Here is a 20219-nt window from a genome sequence, read left to right on the forward strand (position 1 = left end):
GTACAAAGATTACAGCTGAGAGAAACCAAAAGCTAGTACATGCAGAGCACTAAAAAGACAAAACAAAATACATCAGAAATACATATCCTGTAGGAAGCAAAAAATAAATAAATAAATAAATTACTAATTAGTCTGCTACCGCTTGTTTCTTTACAAACAATATGCATTAACAGACACATTAATTTAAAATGATATAATAGTTGCACATTATTCCAATGAACATGGGATAATTAGGAACATACCTGAGCATGTTTTTTCCATTAGAACATTCCTCAGCACAGACACTCAAGCTGTGTGTGCGCATTTGCCTGTTCATACCTGGGGGCCTATGCACAGAGCCCTCATGTAAGCCTTGTTGAAACAAATCTAAGATGCTAATGACACACTGAAAATATTTACAGTTCATTTAACATGATGACAACTTCAGCCCCCTCTGACCCTCACCTGACTGCTTTCTGTATTAGTCATATGTCTGGGCAATAACCTGCAGCAGGTATTGCTGAAGCATGGTTTAATGCAGTAATGTTTTGTGAGATATTGTTCAACCATATAGGATGATAAGATATAGATTGTATTTTCATTTAAAATGTTTAATTTTTTAGGAGTTTAATAAATTATTAATATTTGCCAGCAATTTTTAAAAACAACCCTGGATTGTTTTTTAAGCAAGGTCCACTTGTTTTTGTTAGAACATTTAGATTAACCAGAAACATTAAGCTTACACCTCAATAACAATAAAACAAATTATCTCTTGCATCGACGTATAGTAATTTGCCTTAATCACTACAGTTAGAGTACGTTTCTTCCATAGGTGAACGCCCCGGTGGCACAAAGCTGACTTGGTATGGCACCAGTCCATCGCAATAATCAGTAATTGCTCTCTGGTTTTCAAGAGGGGAAAAAGGTTTTGAAGAATTCATTACACTGTCTACTGGCAGTCTGATTATACCACATAACTGAAAATCCTTCAACAACTTGTATATTGTAGCAACTCAACACCTGTTTCTGCTTGGAATAAATTGGAGTCATCATCATAACCATAATCACAGTAATTAAAAAAAGCCTTCATCCCCATGCCAAATTACTGTGAAACTGATTTACAGTCAATAAGAAGGAGCAGGGGAGAATTCAGTGCATGCAAGCCTTGCCTTAGAGAGCATAAACCCAGGAACACAGGGGCACACACATCTGTGTATTCAACAACTGAAAATGGCAAGGATCCAGATCTGAATGATACACAATCCCCTGGGGAAACAATGAAAAACATTGTAGCATGTACAAGGCACCAGGTGTGGTGAAGACAGAGGCTTTTCATTTAATGTGCAAAAAAATGTGACATTTTAATACCATTAAACACAAAATGGTAGAGTTACATAACATTGATGAATTGTCATATAAAATAAAACAATCATCAATGTAGAGCATGTGGGATGTTCTTAAAGTCTGGAAAAATAAGAGCATACTGCAATATGTGTAGAAGATCTAAAAACTTAAATTGAAAGGAAGTTTGGTTACCAAAATATCATAGTTCAGAAATACAAAAAAAGAAAATTGGATTAAATACATTTTAATCCATAAGCTGCACTAATAAATACAGAGATTTGCTTAATTTCTCAATTGGAATGGCAATTTCACAGGTTCTCAGAGCTTGTAATCAACCTACTCTGAGCTTGGAAAGTCTCTTATATGAAATGGAAAGGTTTGCCTTTCCCAAGAACACAAATCAATAAAATTATCTATACTTTATCATGACAATCATTTGCAGACAAACCACAGAATAAACAGCCACTGCTAAGTGATGGAAAACAAAAAAGACAACAGAAAAAAGAAAAGTTTAACACACATCACAAGATCAGACAGGGTTCTGCTGTGACTAAAGGTGGAACCAGAGTGTACAATTATAGAGAATAAATTCCTCTAGAAGATATTTCTTAATGATTAAGAACTGTCACTTTGTTTCCGTTTGTTAGAAGATATTTGTATTAGAACATTTTCTAACACTAAACAAATAACGAAAAACATGGTTTGTTTAGTGTTTCAACACAAATTAGCACCTTACTCTGGATTAAGTGAAGCAGCTAGATGAAAGTGAAAAAGAAAAAGGACTTTTTGTTTTTTAACACAGAATCAGAGACCAAAACTTTAATTTGATATCAGAGGGCAGATAGCACTTAATTTAAGAATTTAAGCTCCTCTGTGGTGGGTTATGTGGGAGCATCAGGCTTCAGAGTGGCTTGCAGTCGCAATCTCCTCCTTGCTATAGCTTCCTGCTTCTTCTTTTCAATCTCAGCAGCGGAGCAAATCACTGCTGGCTGTGCTGTGATGAACACTACAGAAGCAAGCAGAAAAAACAAACAATAGCTTGCTTATTTTTCTTGCTTCTCAGCATATGGCACTTCTTTTTTTTATATATATATATAAACAGAGAATCAAAAATATAAAACAAAAAAAAAATTAACAGCAAATTCCCAGATTCTTTTAGGTCAATTATGTAGAGAACAACCAGGTGCTGATCAGGGACAGGATGTATAATAGTACATATTTACACTCAGTCTACTTTATTATGAAAACCTCCACACTCATGCAGTTATCTAAATCAGCCAAGCGTGTGGAAGTAGTCCAGTCTAAAAAAAATTCAGATACAACTCAAGAGTCTCATGTAATGTTCACAAGCTACTACTGTTTAAACAGTAGCAATTGTTGAGTGTGAAATTCTTAGAAGCTAAGCAGAAAATACTCAAAACCAGCCAATCTTTGACCAACTATCATGAAAGGTTTCAAGTCTGATAGATCACATTGTTTCCCAATCTGATGTTTGATATGAACATTAGAAAAAGCTCTAAAACTGCATCTGAATGATTTGGACAGTCAGTGTATTTCAGCAATCGACAGTAAAGTTTTTGCTGTAGAAAGATTACCTTTGTTCCTCAATGTCCCTGGATCAGACTGATGCCTCTTGAAAGTGGAATTGTAGGTGCTTTCACCAAATGGTCCTGTAGCATGCATCAGCTGAGTAAAAGGGTACTGTTTGCTTTTCTGAGAAAAGTGGTATACTTGTAAGTCACTTGCTGATTCAGAAAAGCTTTGCTTGTCTCCATGAATACCTGAAGCACCCGGTATTGAATGTGAGCGTGCAAAAACACACACTGGCTGTCTATGTTCTGTGGGCTGCTGAAGCTGAACAGTTCTAAGGTTTCTTTTCATGCTTGAAGAAATAGTAGTGATGGTGGATGAAGGTACTTCAGGTGAAGAATATGAGGTCTTGGTTGAATTCTTATCTCTTAGCTTCTCTTTAACATCTGCGATTCGCTCCAGGTCGTCACAGGCCTGACAAAGCAGATCATCGTCATCATCATCTCTATCACACCAAAGAGGGTCTAAGTCTTTCCCTGTTGTTCCAGATGAACTGGCTATATCTTTTGCTTCTGGGCCAACAGTGGTCATAAATGTCTGCTGCTTTCCACCCTGTATGTGTGCTATCTGATATCCTGAATCTGTGTTCACCAAATCAGGGGTGGTTTTTGAAAGTTGAGTAATTGCACCAGACCGGATCGGACCATCTGCCCTAGAAGAACTAGGATTGGTGTAAGTTTCTGATAAATTCCTTGTGTAATGGCTGGTAATTGTGTGAGCTCTGCTGCTTGCTCCAGAGGAACTCGCTGGCATCATGGGTTCACATTTTTTGTAACCAGCAGACCATATATGACTAGTAGGTTTTCCCATACAAGGGCTTAAAAGATGGTTCGAAGTCACCTCCAGCACAAAGTCACTCAGAAGATCATCATTCTCCCAATCATCATCAAAATCTGTTTTTGACACCTGAGCATCTTCAGGAAGATCCTTGCTGTTTGAAGTGGTTGGTCTCATTTCATGAGTAGCTGGTTTTTCAGTCCTGCTCTCCTGTGAATAATTAGTGGATAAAGGGCTTAATCTCCCGCTCAACTGCTGAGTTGGTCCATCAAACAGAGCATGCAGCTCCTCCTCATGGCCAAGTCCCTTGGCTTCTCCAATTGAAGCACTAATACTCTTTGATTCTGGGTGGGTGGCAGTGAGATTGTTGAGCTTGTGCAAGTCTTTACAATTTAGACCCTCACTATTTTGTAGCCTCTTAAGAGTGTCTTTGTGTTGGCGAGTCATGTTTAGGTCAAACTGCTTAGCGAGTTTCATCAGGTCCTCAACATTGTTACATTGCCGGCTTGACAAAAGAATAAGTTTGGTAAATCAGTCACAACAAGAAAACAAATTTATATATATAAATACTAGGAGAATTAAAAGTGATCATAATCAGAAAATCAGACCAACTGTCTCAAAAACAGCTTTACTTATTCACAAGCCTAGAGCCTTAAGGCAAAACAGGTTAAATACCAATATTGTTCTTAAAAATCAATAAACACCACATGATTCATGTGTATGTGTGAGAGAGTGTGAGAGTAAGAGTGTGTGTGAGAGAGAGAGAGAGAGAGAGAGAGAGAGAGAGAGAGAGAGAGAGAGAGAATGTGAGTGAGTGAGAGAATTAAGAATTAAACACTTTGGAAATACTTCTGATTCAACAGCTTAGATGGAGGTCTTAACATAAGAATTGCTATATGCATTGATGGAGTGACAAACCTTTCTACACACAGTCAAGCTAAAGATGTTAGAGGTAACAACTAGTGTTTTCATTCAGAGCTTGCGACCCCACAGTTCTAGCAAGTCGAAGACATGCACTCCTATAGCACGACAAGAAATGGCTTCAGACAAAAGACCGATGGTGTAAGCCATATACACAACAAAGAGTATCAAAAGCATCAAGAGCATCAAAAATGGACCTGTGTGGAACTGTATTGGCTCAGTAGTAAAATTAACTGTTTTGTTACTTGTTTAACTGCATATTTTTTGTAACTTAGCATATACAGCCATCAAGTTACAGATCATTTAAACTGAAAGACACCTAAATTATACTGACCGTGCTGAGAACCGCCGAACTCTGGGTTGCTGAATCTCTGGAGTGCAGGGGATAGCAGAATCCCCAATCCAGTGAAGCACTGAATCTTTATCCACTGGCTTCTCTTCCTTTGACATCAAACAATGTAGCAGACAAAATGGTAGAGACATTGCAATATTCATTTTAAAGAGTTTTTACTTACATTTGGTGCAATTCTGTTAACAATCTCAGATATTTCCACAACTCTGTCACTTTCTCCAGCTGCTTTTCCTGTTGTGAATATTCAGAGCACAAAAAAGATGTACTAGGGTAGTTGACGTGACATGGCTTTTTCACTGTCACAGAAGATAAAACATAATTTATTTCACATTTTCATAATTTAGAATACTGTAAATGGTTAAACATTTTCTTGTTTTATATGAATTTGTTGTTTTAATACCCAAGTTATTGTTGGTTTTTTTTAGAACTTTGAGCCAAATCTCAAAATTGTCCTATGGTGTGACGGTAGACAACATTATTTCATAAATATTACATTTTATAAATAAAGAAAATAATGTTTAAAAATCTTAATGAACACTCCTGGCATAATTGTGCAAGTGTCTATTTCACTAAGTGGCCATCACTTTTCATATACATACATTTCTAAAAGTGTAGGAATTTCATAAAGTTTGTAACAGAAAAAAAATGTCCTTTGGTGTTATGCAAAAACCTAATTTTAATTTGGGCAATATCATGGACAACTACATTTAATTGAAAGACCCCACTCAAGGTCATGTGACTGAAGACCCCTATGAAGGCCATGAGAAGTGCACATGGTAAGTATTTCTCTCAGAATTGTTTAAATATTGAACTATGTTTTAAGACCACTGAAGATGTTAAGTTTTTTTTGTCCTTTGGTGTGACACCATTCAGCTATTCATGGTGAAAATGATTCTAATTAGTACTTTCATGTAAAATAAATATCACTTTAAGAAAATAATGTTTTAATAATGTGAACAATTCTGTCTCAAGTATTTACTTTATGTTATTTAATATAATTTCTTAGTACATTTTAAATGTCACACCATACGACACATTTACAGTATTGTTGAGTGAAAAAGTGAAAAAAATATGTGGTCATTGACAAAATGAGTGACCAGTACTATTTTCTGAAACTGCAGTTTTCATACTCCACAAATATATGTAACTTATATGTATCTTAAAAAGTTATGCTTTCCAAAAAAAGTACTTTTTCTTGGTCATTTGTCAACTACCCACTAGCAAACCATGTGCAGTATCAAAACCAGCATGGTTAGCATGTTAAGTCACTCCCATGAAGGCAATTTACCCAAGCTACCTCTGTGCATGTTATTTTAGTTGCTGCAAATAACACATTTCCAGAGTTGGGTGGAAAGAAACACATAAAATGAAAGCTTAGAATAAGATTGCATGACATCCCTAGTTTGTACATCTTAATTGTTCAAGTGATCCAAAATATTGGAATATGCGACTGGCAGATGTTACTTGTTAGCCAGATGTGCCCTATAAAACCCTGGATTTGCATTTGCATTTGAAGATAACATTTATTGCTAAAAAGGATAAACCAACAGAAAAGCTATGGAAGAAAATCACACTATTTTGAAGCTTAGAAAAAAGAAAAAATCAAATCAAAGCATTGGGCATAGTCAGTATGACAAAATATAGTATCTAAAGAAGGGAGGGTGTTGGGGGTACTGCTGTATTAACAACCACACATCAAACAGGATAGTCAAGAAACACAAAAGAGGTACATGACAAACATTGTGAACGCTATGAAACACTTAAACAGTCAGTGACCTCACCAACAACCTCCAAGGGCAAGGGAGAAAGTATTGCAATTCACCCTGTTGCCACCCTGATGCAGTTACTATAATCAAGAGATATTCAACCAAATATAGTTATTTATTTAAAGACTGACCTGATCCTAAATGTATGGCCACTTACAATGGGAGGTTGCTAGCAAAAGGTGTAAGTTCCAAGTTATTTTTTACACTACTTTCACAAGGAACTCTTTGTAGTTTGTTCAGCCAGTTAGGCCTTGATTATATCTACACTATTAAATTTTTTTCCAATCATAAGGAGGAGGTTAGAGGTAAAACCCAACTCATTAAATTTATATATATCTAATCTCCTAGTGTCTTTAAATAGCCTGTTTGTCCAAGACTATGTATCCAGGTAAAAGCTGCATGGTGCCTTTTCTTTGCAAAGTACTCTGATGAGCTGATTAAAAGCCAATCAATGAGAGTATACCCAATTACATACAGTACAGGCCAAAAGTTTGGACACACCTTCTTGTAGCGATTTTGGCTCGTGAAGCAAGGTAAATATTTATAAGTAACTATAACGTGTTATCGTGACTTCCAAATATTTTAACCTAAGTTGAAATTAACGGTACTGGAATTAACTTTACGCTTATTTGGTCTGTTCGTCCGGCGAACAGGCCGTGTAACCTTTATTAATTCTATGAAGGCGGTATCTTCCCGGCCAAGAAAGATTCGCTTTCCTTTTACTGTATACCGTAATTTAAATTAAATTAACTTAATAGAGCATGTAGTTCAGACCGGATATTGCAGGTACCTTAATTTGTGAGCGATACTCAGAGACAAATCACCTGTGGCTCAAAATTATGACATTTAATGAATGAGACAAACACAACATAAAACAAACTACACAAACAAACAAAAGAAATAGGGAAAACGAAATGAAAATAAAATAAAACAAAAGAATTTAAAATTGGGGAAAGGGAGGAAGAGACTGGAAAGAAGAAACTAGAGAAAGGAAGGAAAGGAATTGCAAGCTTAGACTCAAAAATTAATCACACCCTAACTGGGAAATCGTCACAGAAACTTAAATTCACCTTAAGATTCAACGAAAGATTCCTACTTAAAATTACGCATCTAAATTGGTTGGTAAAGGAAACGGTTACTTGCATTGGCTTACTGAACAAAAGTCCGGATGCAACAGAGAAATCTCTGAAAAGTCAGTTAGGGTGGGGTCAGACGTTCTTCCAAGTTCTCCTGAAGATCAGAGCAGTTGTCGTTCTTGGAAGTGAAGCTTGCTGGAACTTCTTTGAAGGAAGATGGAGTCGTCTTGAAGCTGTTCCGAAAGTCTGACCACGGATTAGTGGTTGTGACAATTTAAAGGTCGCGAACTCCACCCATCCATTGTTTCAGGTGTCTGTGGGCGTGGTTTAGCTATCAAACTTTTAGATGACTTTAAAGTTTGATCCAGGGTGTATTAAGATGGTATGGCGCCTTTCATGCTCAAATAAAATACACCAGTGCTTGAAAAATGAGTAACCGATAATTTTGTGGTCATTTGGATACTAAACATGAAGGGTAATGACGGTATGAAGGCAGCGGTACATTACATACATAGATCATTATTCAAAGTATAACTTATTTTAAAATGCAATGTTGTTTTCTGACACATGAATAAAATACACCCTTGTCAGGAAATTAAGGGGCAAATAATTTTAAGCCAGGCAAGCCTTAAAAGTACACCACATTACAAAAAGGGTTATAAGAATGAGAACCTTAGAGTACCTTATCTTCGGGTTTTATTAGTAAAAGGAATGTCTCATTGTGTTGTGTATGTGTGTGTGTGTGTGTGTGTGTGTGTGTGTGTTGAGAGCCCCTAATCAGAGAAACCGCATGGGGTTATCTGGTCTTTGTGTAGGCTCCAGTCATTCTGGAGCCAGGTGTGTGTGTAAAACTGGGTTGCTCATCGGTTAATTGAGGAGTGGATGTTGAAATTTAGGGTGCCTGGGACATGAAATCTAAAATGACTGGTACAAGACGCTACATTCTCATTCAAAGAGTTTTCTTTATTTTCATGACTATGGTCATCAGGGCCAACAAGTGCTAAGCATCTCTAGGAACTCCTTCAAGACTGTTGGAAGACCATTTCAGGTGACTACGTCTTGAAGCTCATCAAGAGAATGCCAAGAGTGTGCAAAGCAGTAATCAAAGCAAAAGGTGGCTACTTTGAAGAACCTAGAATATGACATATTTTCAGTTGTTTCACACTTTTTTGTTATGAACTAAATGTTCTCTTTGAATGAGAAGGTGTGTCCAAACTTTTGGTCTGTACTCTATACATCAGCAAATTGCTTAGTAACATCATGCTAATCCTGTTTGCTCTCAGAACAGCCTCAGTCATTCATGGCAAGATTTCCACAACTGGTTAGAAACCTTATTTGCTAATCATGATTATTCTATGTTTGCATCATAATTGCTGAAGATCTGTCAGCTATAATCAGGCAGTGCTCTACTAAAAAAGCTGTTTTTAAATTTTTTGTGCTGTGTGAATGGATTGTCCTTGATCACCTGCCGGTGAGGAGCAAATTGAAAATGTGATGTGCGGAATGGGTAAGGTCCCTCATGATTTTCCAGGCCCCAATCTTATAGCTGGTCAGATCACATCCTCAGTTAGTCCTCTCTTATAAACAAGGTGTTTCTGTTGCTGCTCACCCATTGTTTTTTTTTTGTTTTTTTAAGTGTAAAATCTAGTTGTGTGAGAAATTCCCAGGAGATAAGCACTTTATGAAATACTCAAACCAATCCTTTTAGTACCAACAGGTCATGGATATAGTCCCAGAGGTCACATTTTTTCTTTATTTTGAACATTACCTGAAGCTCTTGACCTGTATCTGCTTGATTATTTTTAACATTATGTTGTTGCCATAGTAGATAACTGCATGAATTTGAAGGTCTGCAAGTGTTACTTATAAAAGAATAAAGTCTTTCGTTGTATTAAAACATATGTTGTGAGCAAAATACTCAGAATAGTGTTAACCATAATAAATAACTAAAACACTTCAGTATTTTCCTTTCTCCAAAAATAACACCCTAATCTTAAACACTGAATTGAACAAGAGATGAACTGAGATCACAATGTACAATGGAATGTTTAAAATGTAGTGAAACTACCCCATTTATTAAGGAAGCTGTTAATATATAGCTAAAATAAAATATCTGATGGTATCAATACATCCCTAAACAAGAATGCAGGCAATATAACCCAGTGGTAATGTCTGTTTCATCTCAGAAATGAAATCTAGGAAATTATTTTGGATCATTTACATGGAGAACCAAACCTGCATATTAAATTAATATACTCAGGTAACACAAAAGCATCACATAAAATACATTAACAGCAATCAACCATTAACAAGCATTTTACAATGCAAATTTACTGTACTTCAAAAAGTGTAACTTATGCCTGAAATCAATATACAGAAAAATTTATAGCATATGATGAATCTACATGGCAGTGTGTGGATTTTTAATAACATTATTGCTTGAAAAACAAAGCTGCCATTGACCAATCAGATGCCAGCACATATTTAACAGAATTACTTGCGAGCTAACATTTCAAAACTTTACCAGTAGTTTCAGGTAGTGACCGTGTATAGTGTTATGGCCAGTATATCTCCTTGATCTATGTTTTATAGTATATGACCAGTATGGGTTATTATGGGGGCATGGAAAATGCCTCCTCTGCATCACCTATTCTTCCAAATTCCAAATTATTGGAATCGAGTTCCAAATTATCCAAATTGTGTCTGGAAGCAATATCGGCACACAAACTGTGCATCAAGAAGGCCGATCAGGTGGTGGAAAGCAAGCAGTCATTAGAGTTTGAAGCACTGGCAACCAACTCCAGCACCTACCAACATTGGTCCAAGGAAGGAAAACCAGTGAAATGGCAACAGGGTCATGGGCGCCCAAGACTCAATGATGTGCAGGAAGAGAAATATCTACTATGTCCCAATCCAACAAATGGGATACTGTACTATAAATTTCTGAAAAATTTGGTGGATAGAAAATGTCAGTGCAGACTGGTCTAGTGCATCTCAAAGTTACTTAGTTGGAGACATACCACCTAGCTTAACACTGCTGAAGACCAAGTACACACCTTTATAGCAGCTAAGGCTGGGCGATATGGCCTAAAATAAAATTCACAGATTTTTTCACCAAAAATCTGATTTAAGATTTAAATCAATTTTCCTTCCTATATATGTATATATGTATATATATATATATATATATATATATATATATATATATATATATATATATATATATATATATATATTACATACACACATTTACATCTCAAACAACAAAGTACTGTCAGCTAAATTAGTCTACATGACAACATGCTTATAAGAGCGTTATGTTTCATTTCTCACGTCATGTTTAATTTTTTACGCTATACACAACATAGAGTATAATGTTTGTGTATAACAGGAATTCACTGCATCCATGATTGCTTTCCAACAGGCCCCCTTCTTATCATACTGGATACAGTTTGTAAATGTTTCTAAGACGGTAGGTTGTTTTTTGGAGGTGTGCTTGTGCTGCCGCAGACTTTAAACACACTTTGCAGTGGGGTGTATGTTCTGCGTCTGATGCTGCAAAACCGAACCAATTCCATATGACAGATGACACCGTGCTTTTCTTGAAAACGAGTTCTTCCCTGCTCGCTGCCATGTTGTTTGTGTATCTCTATGGCAAACGCGCGGGGGGAGGGCTGAGCCCATTCAGAACTACGGGAGCCCAGAGGGGAGCGTCAGTGGATGTCGACGTAAACTACACATTCGAGTTAATCGATAAAATCGATTTATTGCCCAGCCCTAATAGCAGCAGTATTACCTTATAGCACAGCCCTATTTTAGAGGCATAACATATACTGCCACATTTTGAAAAGTGCCCAGGATTGATTTGAGGAACATGATAAAGGGTTGACAAACACCAAATTCCCCAGACCACAAGCTGATTGAGCATCTGTAAGATGTGTTGGACAAACAAGTGCAATTCATGGGGACCACACCTTGCATCTTACAGGATTTAACGGATCTGCTGCTAAGATCTTGGTGCCAGAAGCATAGTGAACCTTAAAAAGCCTAGTGAAGTCAACACATCATGATTTATCTTTTCTAAATAACAAATCAATTCAATGGTCGAATGTAAACAATTTTTACTCACCGGTCCTCATTTGAGGTGGTGAAGCAGGATCCCAGATGATGTCCTGCAGAGCATCTGCTTCACTTGGGGAGTCACCATTGGGGCAACAATTAAATCTTCTCCTTGATCTATGTTTTGGGGTTTCCACATCTGTTATTAAAAAGAGTACTGAAACAGTCAATTGTGATTCAAACAATTTGCAACTCAAACAATGCACACATTGTGTTATGAACAGCACCTGCGTTATGCATCAACATTAAAAGGACATGGCATTTATTACACAATCCTATCATAAAATTGCAAGGCCTTCAGCAACTGAGCACCAAGAGTTAATAAGTAAAAAATATTTTAATTGCGTTTTTGGCGATCCGGGTTTAGCACTGACGTCCCCAAACCCAACACACACACGTCATTTAAAAGAGTGTTAGGTGCCGCCGTCATGGCCAGCGTTGTAAGGCCATTGGTTGACTTTTCATTTTAACTTTAAACTACATTTAAAAAGAAAATATTCATTTTAGCTTACTTTTTCCACAATACAGCGATGCGCTCAATGATGGACAATATATCTTTGTTTTGAATTTGTTCTCCGAAGACTCGATTCGACTCCGAATTTCTTTGGTTGCATCTACTGTAGATCGCGTATTGTTGGTTTTATTCGTGTCTGTCATGCTTATTAGCTGCAGACATACACTGCACAACCTTAATAGTAAGCATTTATTTCAATGAGTTAAATATTTTTCTCTACGTTTTTACTAATTCTATAACAAACCATCTAATGCTGTTGAAGAATAAACATAGTCTCTCCGCACGGCCATGATAGTAGCGCGTCGTATAATTTCACGTCTCTGATTGGTCCGCACCAACCTTGCCTCCACTCGCGAGAAAAGACGAGATGTCATGTCAAACACGTCATTCATTTTGTGATAAAAATTATATGTATACTCTTATATATCAGCTAATTGGTACAGTCATAAATGAGACCCACGAAATATATAAAGAACAAATTCTTTTTTACTTTTATATGCGCAAAAGCATCTAAATTTTACAGCGCAGTCGAGGTGGCCAGTATTCCGACGTCCGCTTCCCGACACCAGAGAAGCCCATCCAATCTGCTATATCTATAGACTCATTTTTCCACAAATCAGTTATGATTGGTCGCCTGCTACCTCTGGTCAAAGTTACCTATTATTCATGAGCGACATAGCTTAATTAGCAGAAAGTCTTTTTGCTTGTCGTTTACTTATTTATTTGTTGATAGTTTAAAATATATTTTAGATATAACGTTATTGTTTCATTCATTCCATATATTCATTTAAAACCCCCATTTTTTAAAGAGACAAGTTTAGAATTCTGATTTATTAAAATTGCCATTAAAATATAATCCATTTGCAGAATTAGGCAAACAATCTGAAACAAAAGGAAAAAAATCACAGTGAGAGATAACTGGCACTAATCCCAATACAAAAAAGACAGACATTCAAGCAAAAGTACCATAACACAGTAGAAAGAATGACACAACAAACAAAGCATGAAGTCAAACACAGACAGGTATAGAAACCAAAAACGGCTTGGTAGATTAGCAGAATGCTGTTCATAGACTTTAGTTCAGCATTTAATACAATCATCCCTCAGCACCTGATTGGGAACTGAACATTGCTGAACATCGACGGATCATCCGTAGAGATCGTCAAGAGCACCAAATTTCTTGGTGTTCATTTAGCAGAGAACCTCACCTGGTCACTCAACACCAGCTCCATCACCAAGAAAGCCCAGCAGCGTCTCTACTTCCGAAGGCTGAGAAAGGCACATCTCCCTCCCCCCATCCTGGCCATGTTCTACAGAGGGACCATTGAGAGCATCCTGAGCAGCTGCATCACTGTCTGGTTTGGCAACTGTACTATCTCGGATCGCAAGACCCTGCAGTGGATAGTGAGGACAGCAGAGAAGATCATTGGGGTCTCTCTTCCCTCTATCATGGACACTTACACCACACGCTGCATCTGCAAAGCCAACAGCATTGTGGATGACCCCACACACCCCTCACACACACTCTTCACCCTCCTGTCGTCTGGAAAAAGGTATCGAAGCATTCGGGCCCTCACGACCAGACTGTGTAACTTCTTCTGTGACTGTGACTGTGACCAGACTGTGACTTCTGTTTCTTCCCACAAGCCATCAGACTTCTCAATAACTGAACTGAACTGTACTGAGCACAACATACTGTACACACACATCATCTGTATGGACTGCATAGACCCACACAAAACACACACACTGACACATCAAACTGTTAACATGCTGCTTACATCCATCAAACTGTTTACATGCTGTTTTGCAGACTTTTTTGCTCTTTTGCACAAACTGTCCAACATTTCAGCCGTTTTGAACATACTTTACAATATTTCAGTCATTTGCTGTTTTTGCACAATTCTATATATTATTTCAAGGACCTGCTGCTAAGAAACTGTTTATTGTGAGGTTACTGCACGACATATTGTTTGAACATTCAGCATTCACACACAGTATTTACACTGGTCAGTCGGCACTGTTTCTGTTTACTGTTTGTTGTCCTTTGTGTATTGTATTTTTTGTATTTTTTGTATTGTCTTGTAACTTTTTGTCTGCACTGTCTTTTTTCCTGCACTGACTTTTGTCCTGCACTGTCTTGTCCTGCACTGTTTGCACCAGGTTGCACAGTTGCACTTTATGTGGCTAAGGCTACTTACAAGTCCTTAGCCCTGTCTTTGTTTTACATAGCACCATGATCCTGGATAAATGTCTCATTTCGCTATGTACTGCAACAGCTATATATGGCTGAAATGACAATAAAAGCTTCTTGATTTCTTGACTTGAGAAACTAACAACACTTTGCATAGAGTGACTGAAGATGCCTGTTTAAATATCCATTATGCTTATCCCTTCATGTACAGTACTTGGTAAGCCAGGGACCCACTGAGCTCCAGCAGTGGTGGAAGAACAGTGTTGGGGTTCTCTGTGAAATTGGAGGAGTCGTTGGGTTTGAGGAGGGATACATGGTAGTTTTAACTTAAGATTTTTGGAGGATAACCAGCCTAGCTGTCCAGGTTGGTATAGTGGATGTGAGCATATATGGCGATTGGCCTGTAACTACGGTGGCCGAGAAGTGCAAAACACATTAACAAATCCGAAAACAAATGAACAAACCCAAAAACACATTAACAAATCCGAAAACACATTAACAAATCCGAAAACACATTAACAAATCTGAAAACATTTTAACAAATCCGAAAACAAATGAACAAATCCGAAAACACATTAACAAATCCGAAAACACAACGACAAGTCAGACAACTCGGAAAAGGTAGGTATGTATTGTTTGTGATTGGAAACTTACCAATTATCGGACGAGACACCGAGGGGGAACAGAGGGTTTTCAAAGCCAAGAACACATTTAAAAGGTGTGAGGCCATGGATGAGTGGGTGGGAATGTTCTGGGCATATTTAGCCCATGGGTGTATTTCACACCAAATGAGTTGTTCCTGAATGCAGTAAGCCCTGAGGTAACAGTGTAGCTCTTGAGTTAGCCTTTGTACCTGGCGATTGGATTCAGGATGATAGTTGGACATAAGGCTTACATTTATTCCTTGACATTCAAGGCCTTCTATACCCTCGATATGATTTGGGTATTGACATGAATAAAAAGGGCATGGGCAGTGTTTATGACCTTGGGAAGATTCTTGTGAGGTATCAGTCTACAGCCCTTGGAGAATCCATCTACAGTGACTATCATGGTGGCATAACGTTGAGAGTTTGTTTCGTGAAAAAATCCACCAACACATGGGAGCAGGGATGCTGAAGCATGGGTAGAGGCTCAAGGAGGCCAGCAGACAGCTGATGTGCTTACATACTAAGCATGCACTTAAAAAGTTTTTTGATGTTTTGATGTTTTTGCATAGGCCACCATAATACATTCGGTACCATGGTGTGCATTTTCTGGATTCCTGGAAGCAGTGTGTTCATATAAATAAAAACCAGACCCAAACGCAGGGATAACTAAAAGACACGATTTATTATATAACATGACGCAAAAAGGAAAACACTGGGGAATGAACAGAAACCAAAACTCAAAAAGTACAAAACTAAACATACACTAGACCATGAAGACAACACATAAGGGACAGGTGTGCAGAAGCAGGAAGGAATTAAGGCTAGGGCAGAGCAGACACGTGAATACAAAACGTAAACAAAAGTACATGGCACAAGACACCCTGCCAGAAACACCCCCTACTGATCCAGCATGAAATTGTTCAAGCATGTCCTTGACAGATCCCCCCTAGACGCGTGCCAATCAGTGGTGTAGTCCTCAAAAAAAGTGGTATACTACTACACCCACCCACATCTTAAACTCCCTGTTCCCTGCCACCCTGCCAAAACAAGAAAAGCAAAAACAACACACAGAAGACAATGTTTGCATTTACATGACATTAACATTCATGCCATTAGCAGACACTTTTATCCAAAGAAACTCACAGAGCGAGCTTCCGTGTAGCAGCGAGCTTCCGCATAGCAGCAGCAGCGGACTTGGAGGTCTCGCATCCTCCTAGCTTGTAGCCTTCCTTGAATTTGGTTTTGTGTTATGCCATACTGAACCGGGGGCCACTGAACCTGCATTAACGATGACAGTGGGGGCTCACCGATAGCCTTAGCCACCGGGTAGGCACGTATGGTTGTGTTGTGGTTAGATTGTAGCGTCATATAAATGCAGTGTTTGAATTATTTGCCGCGTTGCATTTGTTTGCCTGGTTGAGTATCTTCATTCAATCTCAATTCATCCTGAGTTGCTATTTATCCCGGCAATAGAATCTTAAAAGTAGATTTATCTCGTGCATATACTTTAATTACCTTCCTTTGATCTCTTTATTTATTTGCTCTCCCAGCGCCCGCTGCTAGCTAGTTAGCATCACGCATAACCGGCCTGTTAGGCCTGTTAGCCCGGCGACCGCTAGTACACCCTTTCACACCAATTATCTCTGTTGTTCTTGCTCTACAACATCATGTCAGTTACGTCCCTGCCTTCGAGTGTAGGCGAGGACACCTTCGAGGTACAATCGGTGGAACTGGAGCTGGAGGCCGTGGAGAAGCAGATCCGCGACCTACAGGTGAAGCAGGCTGAGCTGCGGGAGCGGAAAGCCGCACTGGAAGCTCCCCGGTCGGTCACTCACCTGTCTCAGGTAAACTCCCGGGATGTACATGTCTCCACCTCTACTCCGTTTGTTTCTCTATCCAGGCCCAATGCACCCAAGAAATGGCCTAGCCAGGCGCTGTTCACTCCGGCGCCGGGGCACCGCGGATCCTGGGTGCAGCAGCGAAGGACACGTGCCGGGCCCCGATCAAGGACCTCTCCCCCTCCACCACCACCGGTCTTCGAGATCCCCACTTGGAACCGCTTTGCTCCCCTTCGCGAGACGGACCGCGACACCGTGGTCATCGGAGACTCCATCGTCCGCCACATCCGTGCTACTGTGTCAAAAGGTAAGGCTCGGACTCACTGCTTGCCTGGTGCTTGTGTTCTTGATGTCGCTGCACAGGTACCTAAGGTCGTGAGCAGAAACACCGGAGCTGTGGTTCTTCATGCTGGCTCGAACGATACCAGCCTGAGGCAGTCGGAGATCCTGAAGAGGGACTTCAACACCCTGGTGGAGACGGTTCGCACCACAGCGTCCACGGCGAGGATCATTGTGTCCGGACCGCTTCCAACATACCAGCGAGGAATTGAAAGGTTAAATAGACTTTTTGCTTTAAACAAATGGCTTCAGTCATGGTGTCAGACTCAGAATCTAGTCTTTATTGATAATTGGAATGTTTTCTGGGAGCGTCCTAGGCTGTTCCGTGCTGAGGGCCTACACCCCAGCAGAGTTGGAGCGGATATCCTCTCAGACCACATCTCCAGGTCGCTGCACACCTTCTGACTGGTAAACTACTCTTTAAATTTAAATTTCAATAGTCAACCTTCACCTCAACACATTGAAACAAATGTACACATAGTTCACCCTATAGAAACTGTGTCTGTTCCCCGAGCAGTGAGATCAAAAAAGTAAATATGTGAGAAGTTCTCGAAATAATCTTACTGTAATTAGACCAGAAAAAAGCCATAGAAACAAACAAAAACAGTTCCTAAAGTTTGGGCTTCTGAACATTAGATCGCTTACACCCAAAGCACTTATTGTAAATGAAATCATCTCAGAAAATAGCCTTACTGCACTCTGCCTTACCGAAACCTGGATTAAACCAAATGACTACATCGGTCTAAATGAGTCTACACCATCAGGATATATTGATAAGCATGAGCCTCGTCAGACTGGTCGTGGAGGTGGTGTCGCCACTATCTTTAGTGATTACCTTACTGTTACCCAGAGAACACAGTATAGATTTAATTCTTTTGAAGTGCTTGTCCTTAAGGTTACACTATCGCACATGCACACGAAGAGATCCCTGATGTCTCTTGCTCTAGCGACCGTGTACAGACCCCCAGGGCCCTACACCGATTTTCTTAGAGAATTTACAGATTTTCTTTCAGACTTATTGGTTAACTTTAATAAAGCACTAATTGTAGGAGACTTTAACATTCACGTTAACGATACAAACGATGCTTTAGGACTCACATTTATGGACTTATTAACTCATTTGGGCTTAAACAAAACATCACTAAAGCAACTCATCATCGTAATCACACACTAGATTTAATAATATCACACAGAATAGATGTCACTGATATAGACATCATACCTCAAAGTGATGACATCACAGACCATTATCTCATAATGTACACACTACCTATAGAACAGACTAACTGTGACTCACCACGTTATCGACTCGGTAGAACTATTATTCCGACCACTAAAGACAGATTCACAAATAACCTGCCTGATCTGTCTGGACTTCTAACTGTACCCTTAAACACAAACGACCTAGATGTAATGACTAACAGCATAGGCGTTATATTCACTAGCACATTAAACACTGTTGCCCCAAACCGATTAAAGAAGGTTAGAGATAAAACGCTTGCACCGTGGTATAATAGTCATACTCACACCCTCAAGAGAGAAACCCGTAACCTCGAGCGAAAATGGAGAAAAACTAAATTAGAGGTTTTTAGAATTGCGTATAAGGACAGTATGTCCAGCTATAGACAGGCTCTAAAAGCTGATAGGGCTGAGCACCTCAGCAAACTCATAGAAAATAACCAGAACAATCCCAAGTTTTTATTTAGCACAGTGGCTAGTTTAACAAAAAAACAGAAATCTGAACACACTATTCCATCACAGTCCAGTAGTGAGAACTTTATGAGATTCTTCACTGAAAAAATCGAAAGTATCATTAATAAAATAGGTGACGCTCAACATATGCGAGCAATTAGTGACCCAGTCTCACTTAAGGGTCTAGACACACAACTACAGTGCTTTACAAGTACAGGACAGGAAGCGTTAGATAAACTTGTTACCACATCTAAATCAACAACTTGCTCACTAGACCCCATTCCAACTAAATTACTGAAAGAAGTGTTACATAAAGCTGGTGAGCCTCTTCTTAATATTATTAACTCCTCGTTATCTTTAGGTTACATCCCTAAGTCTTTCAAGTTGGCAGTCATTAGGCCACTCATTAAGAAACCTAATTTAGATCCAAATGTACTATCAAATTACAGACCTATTTCACATCTTCCATTTATGTCTAAAATACTAGAAAGGTTGTATCTGTTCAACTGAGCTCCTTCTTACAGGAGAACAATATCCTCGAAGAGTTTCAGTCAGGTTTCAGGCCCCATCATAGCACAGAAACAGCACTTGTTAAAGTTACAAATGACTTGTTCTTAGCTTCGGACCAAGACTGTATGTCACTATTAGTTCTACTTGACCTTAGTGCTGCATTCGACACTATAGACCACAACATCCTTCTAGATCGCTTACAAAATTACACAAGTATTCATGGACAGGCTTTAAATTGGTTTAGATCCTACCTGTCAGACCGATACCATTTTGTAGAATTAAATGGTGAATCCTCCAGTTTATTACCAGTTAATCATGGGGTCCCTCAAGGATCAGTTCTAGGACCTCTGCTTTTCTTGATATACATGCTTCCATTAGGGAACATCATTAGAAGACATGGGATTAGTTTCCACTGCTATGCTGACGATACACAGTTATATATCTCATCAAAACCATATGAAATAGCCAAAGTGTCCAAATTAACTCAATGCCTTAGAAAGATAAAAGACTGGATGAGTTGTAATTTTCTGTTGTTAAACTCTGATAAGACAGAAATACTAC

At 38.8% G+C, this 20219-nt stretch overlaps 1 protein-coding gene across 2 annotated transcripts; it reads right to left on the minus strand.

The window, feature by feature from the left end:
* Window positions 1-258: 258 nt before the first annotated feature.
* On the minus strand, window positions 259-12805 carry etaa1b (ETAA1 activator of ATR kinase b). Of its 2 annotated transcripts, none has more exons than XM_027150302.2 (6): window positions 12683-12805; window positions 11935-12063; window positions 5127-5194; window positions 4946-5052; window positions 2919-4195; window positions 259-2329 (listed from the first exon to the last, which is right to left on the minus strand). In XM_027150302.2, exons 1-6 carry the CDS (start codon window positions 12726-12728, stop codon window positions 2205-2207), a joined length of 1752 nt encoding a protein of 583 aa, XP_027006103.2. In that variant the 5' UTR covers window positions 12729-12805; the 3' UTR covers window positions 259-2204. The 2 variants fall into 2 exon arrangements, with proteins under 2 accessions (XP_027006103.2, XP_027006102.2); XM_027150301.2 differs by having other exon boundaries at window positions 12437-12755.
* Between the last annotated feature and the right edge of the window lie 7414 nt (window positions 12806-20219).

The sequence above is a fragment of the Tachysurus fulvidraco genome, chromosome 4 (assembly GCF_022655615.1).
Source record: "Tachysurus fulvidraco isolate hzauxx_2018 chromosome 4, HZAU_PFXX_2.0, whole genome shotgun sequence".
Taxonomy (NCBI): Eukaryota; Metazoa; Chordata; class Actinopteri; order Siluriformes; family Bagridae; genus Tachysurus; species Tachysurus fulvidraco.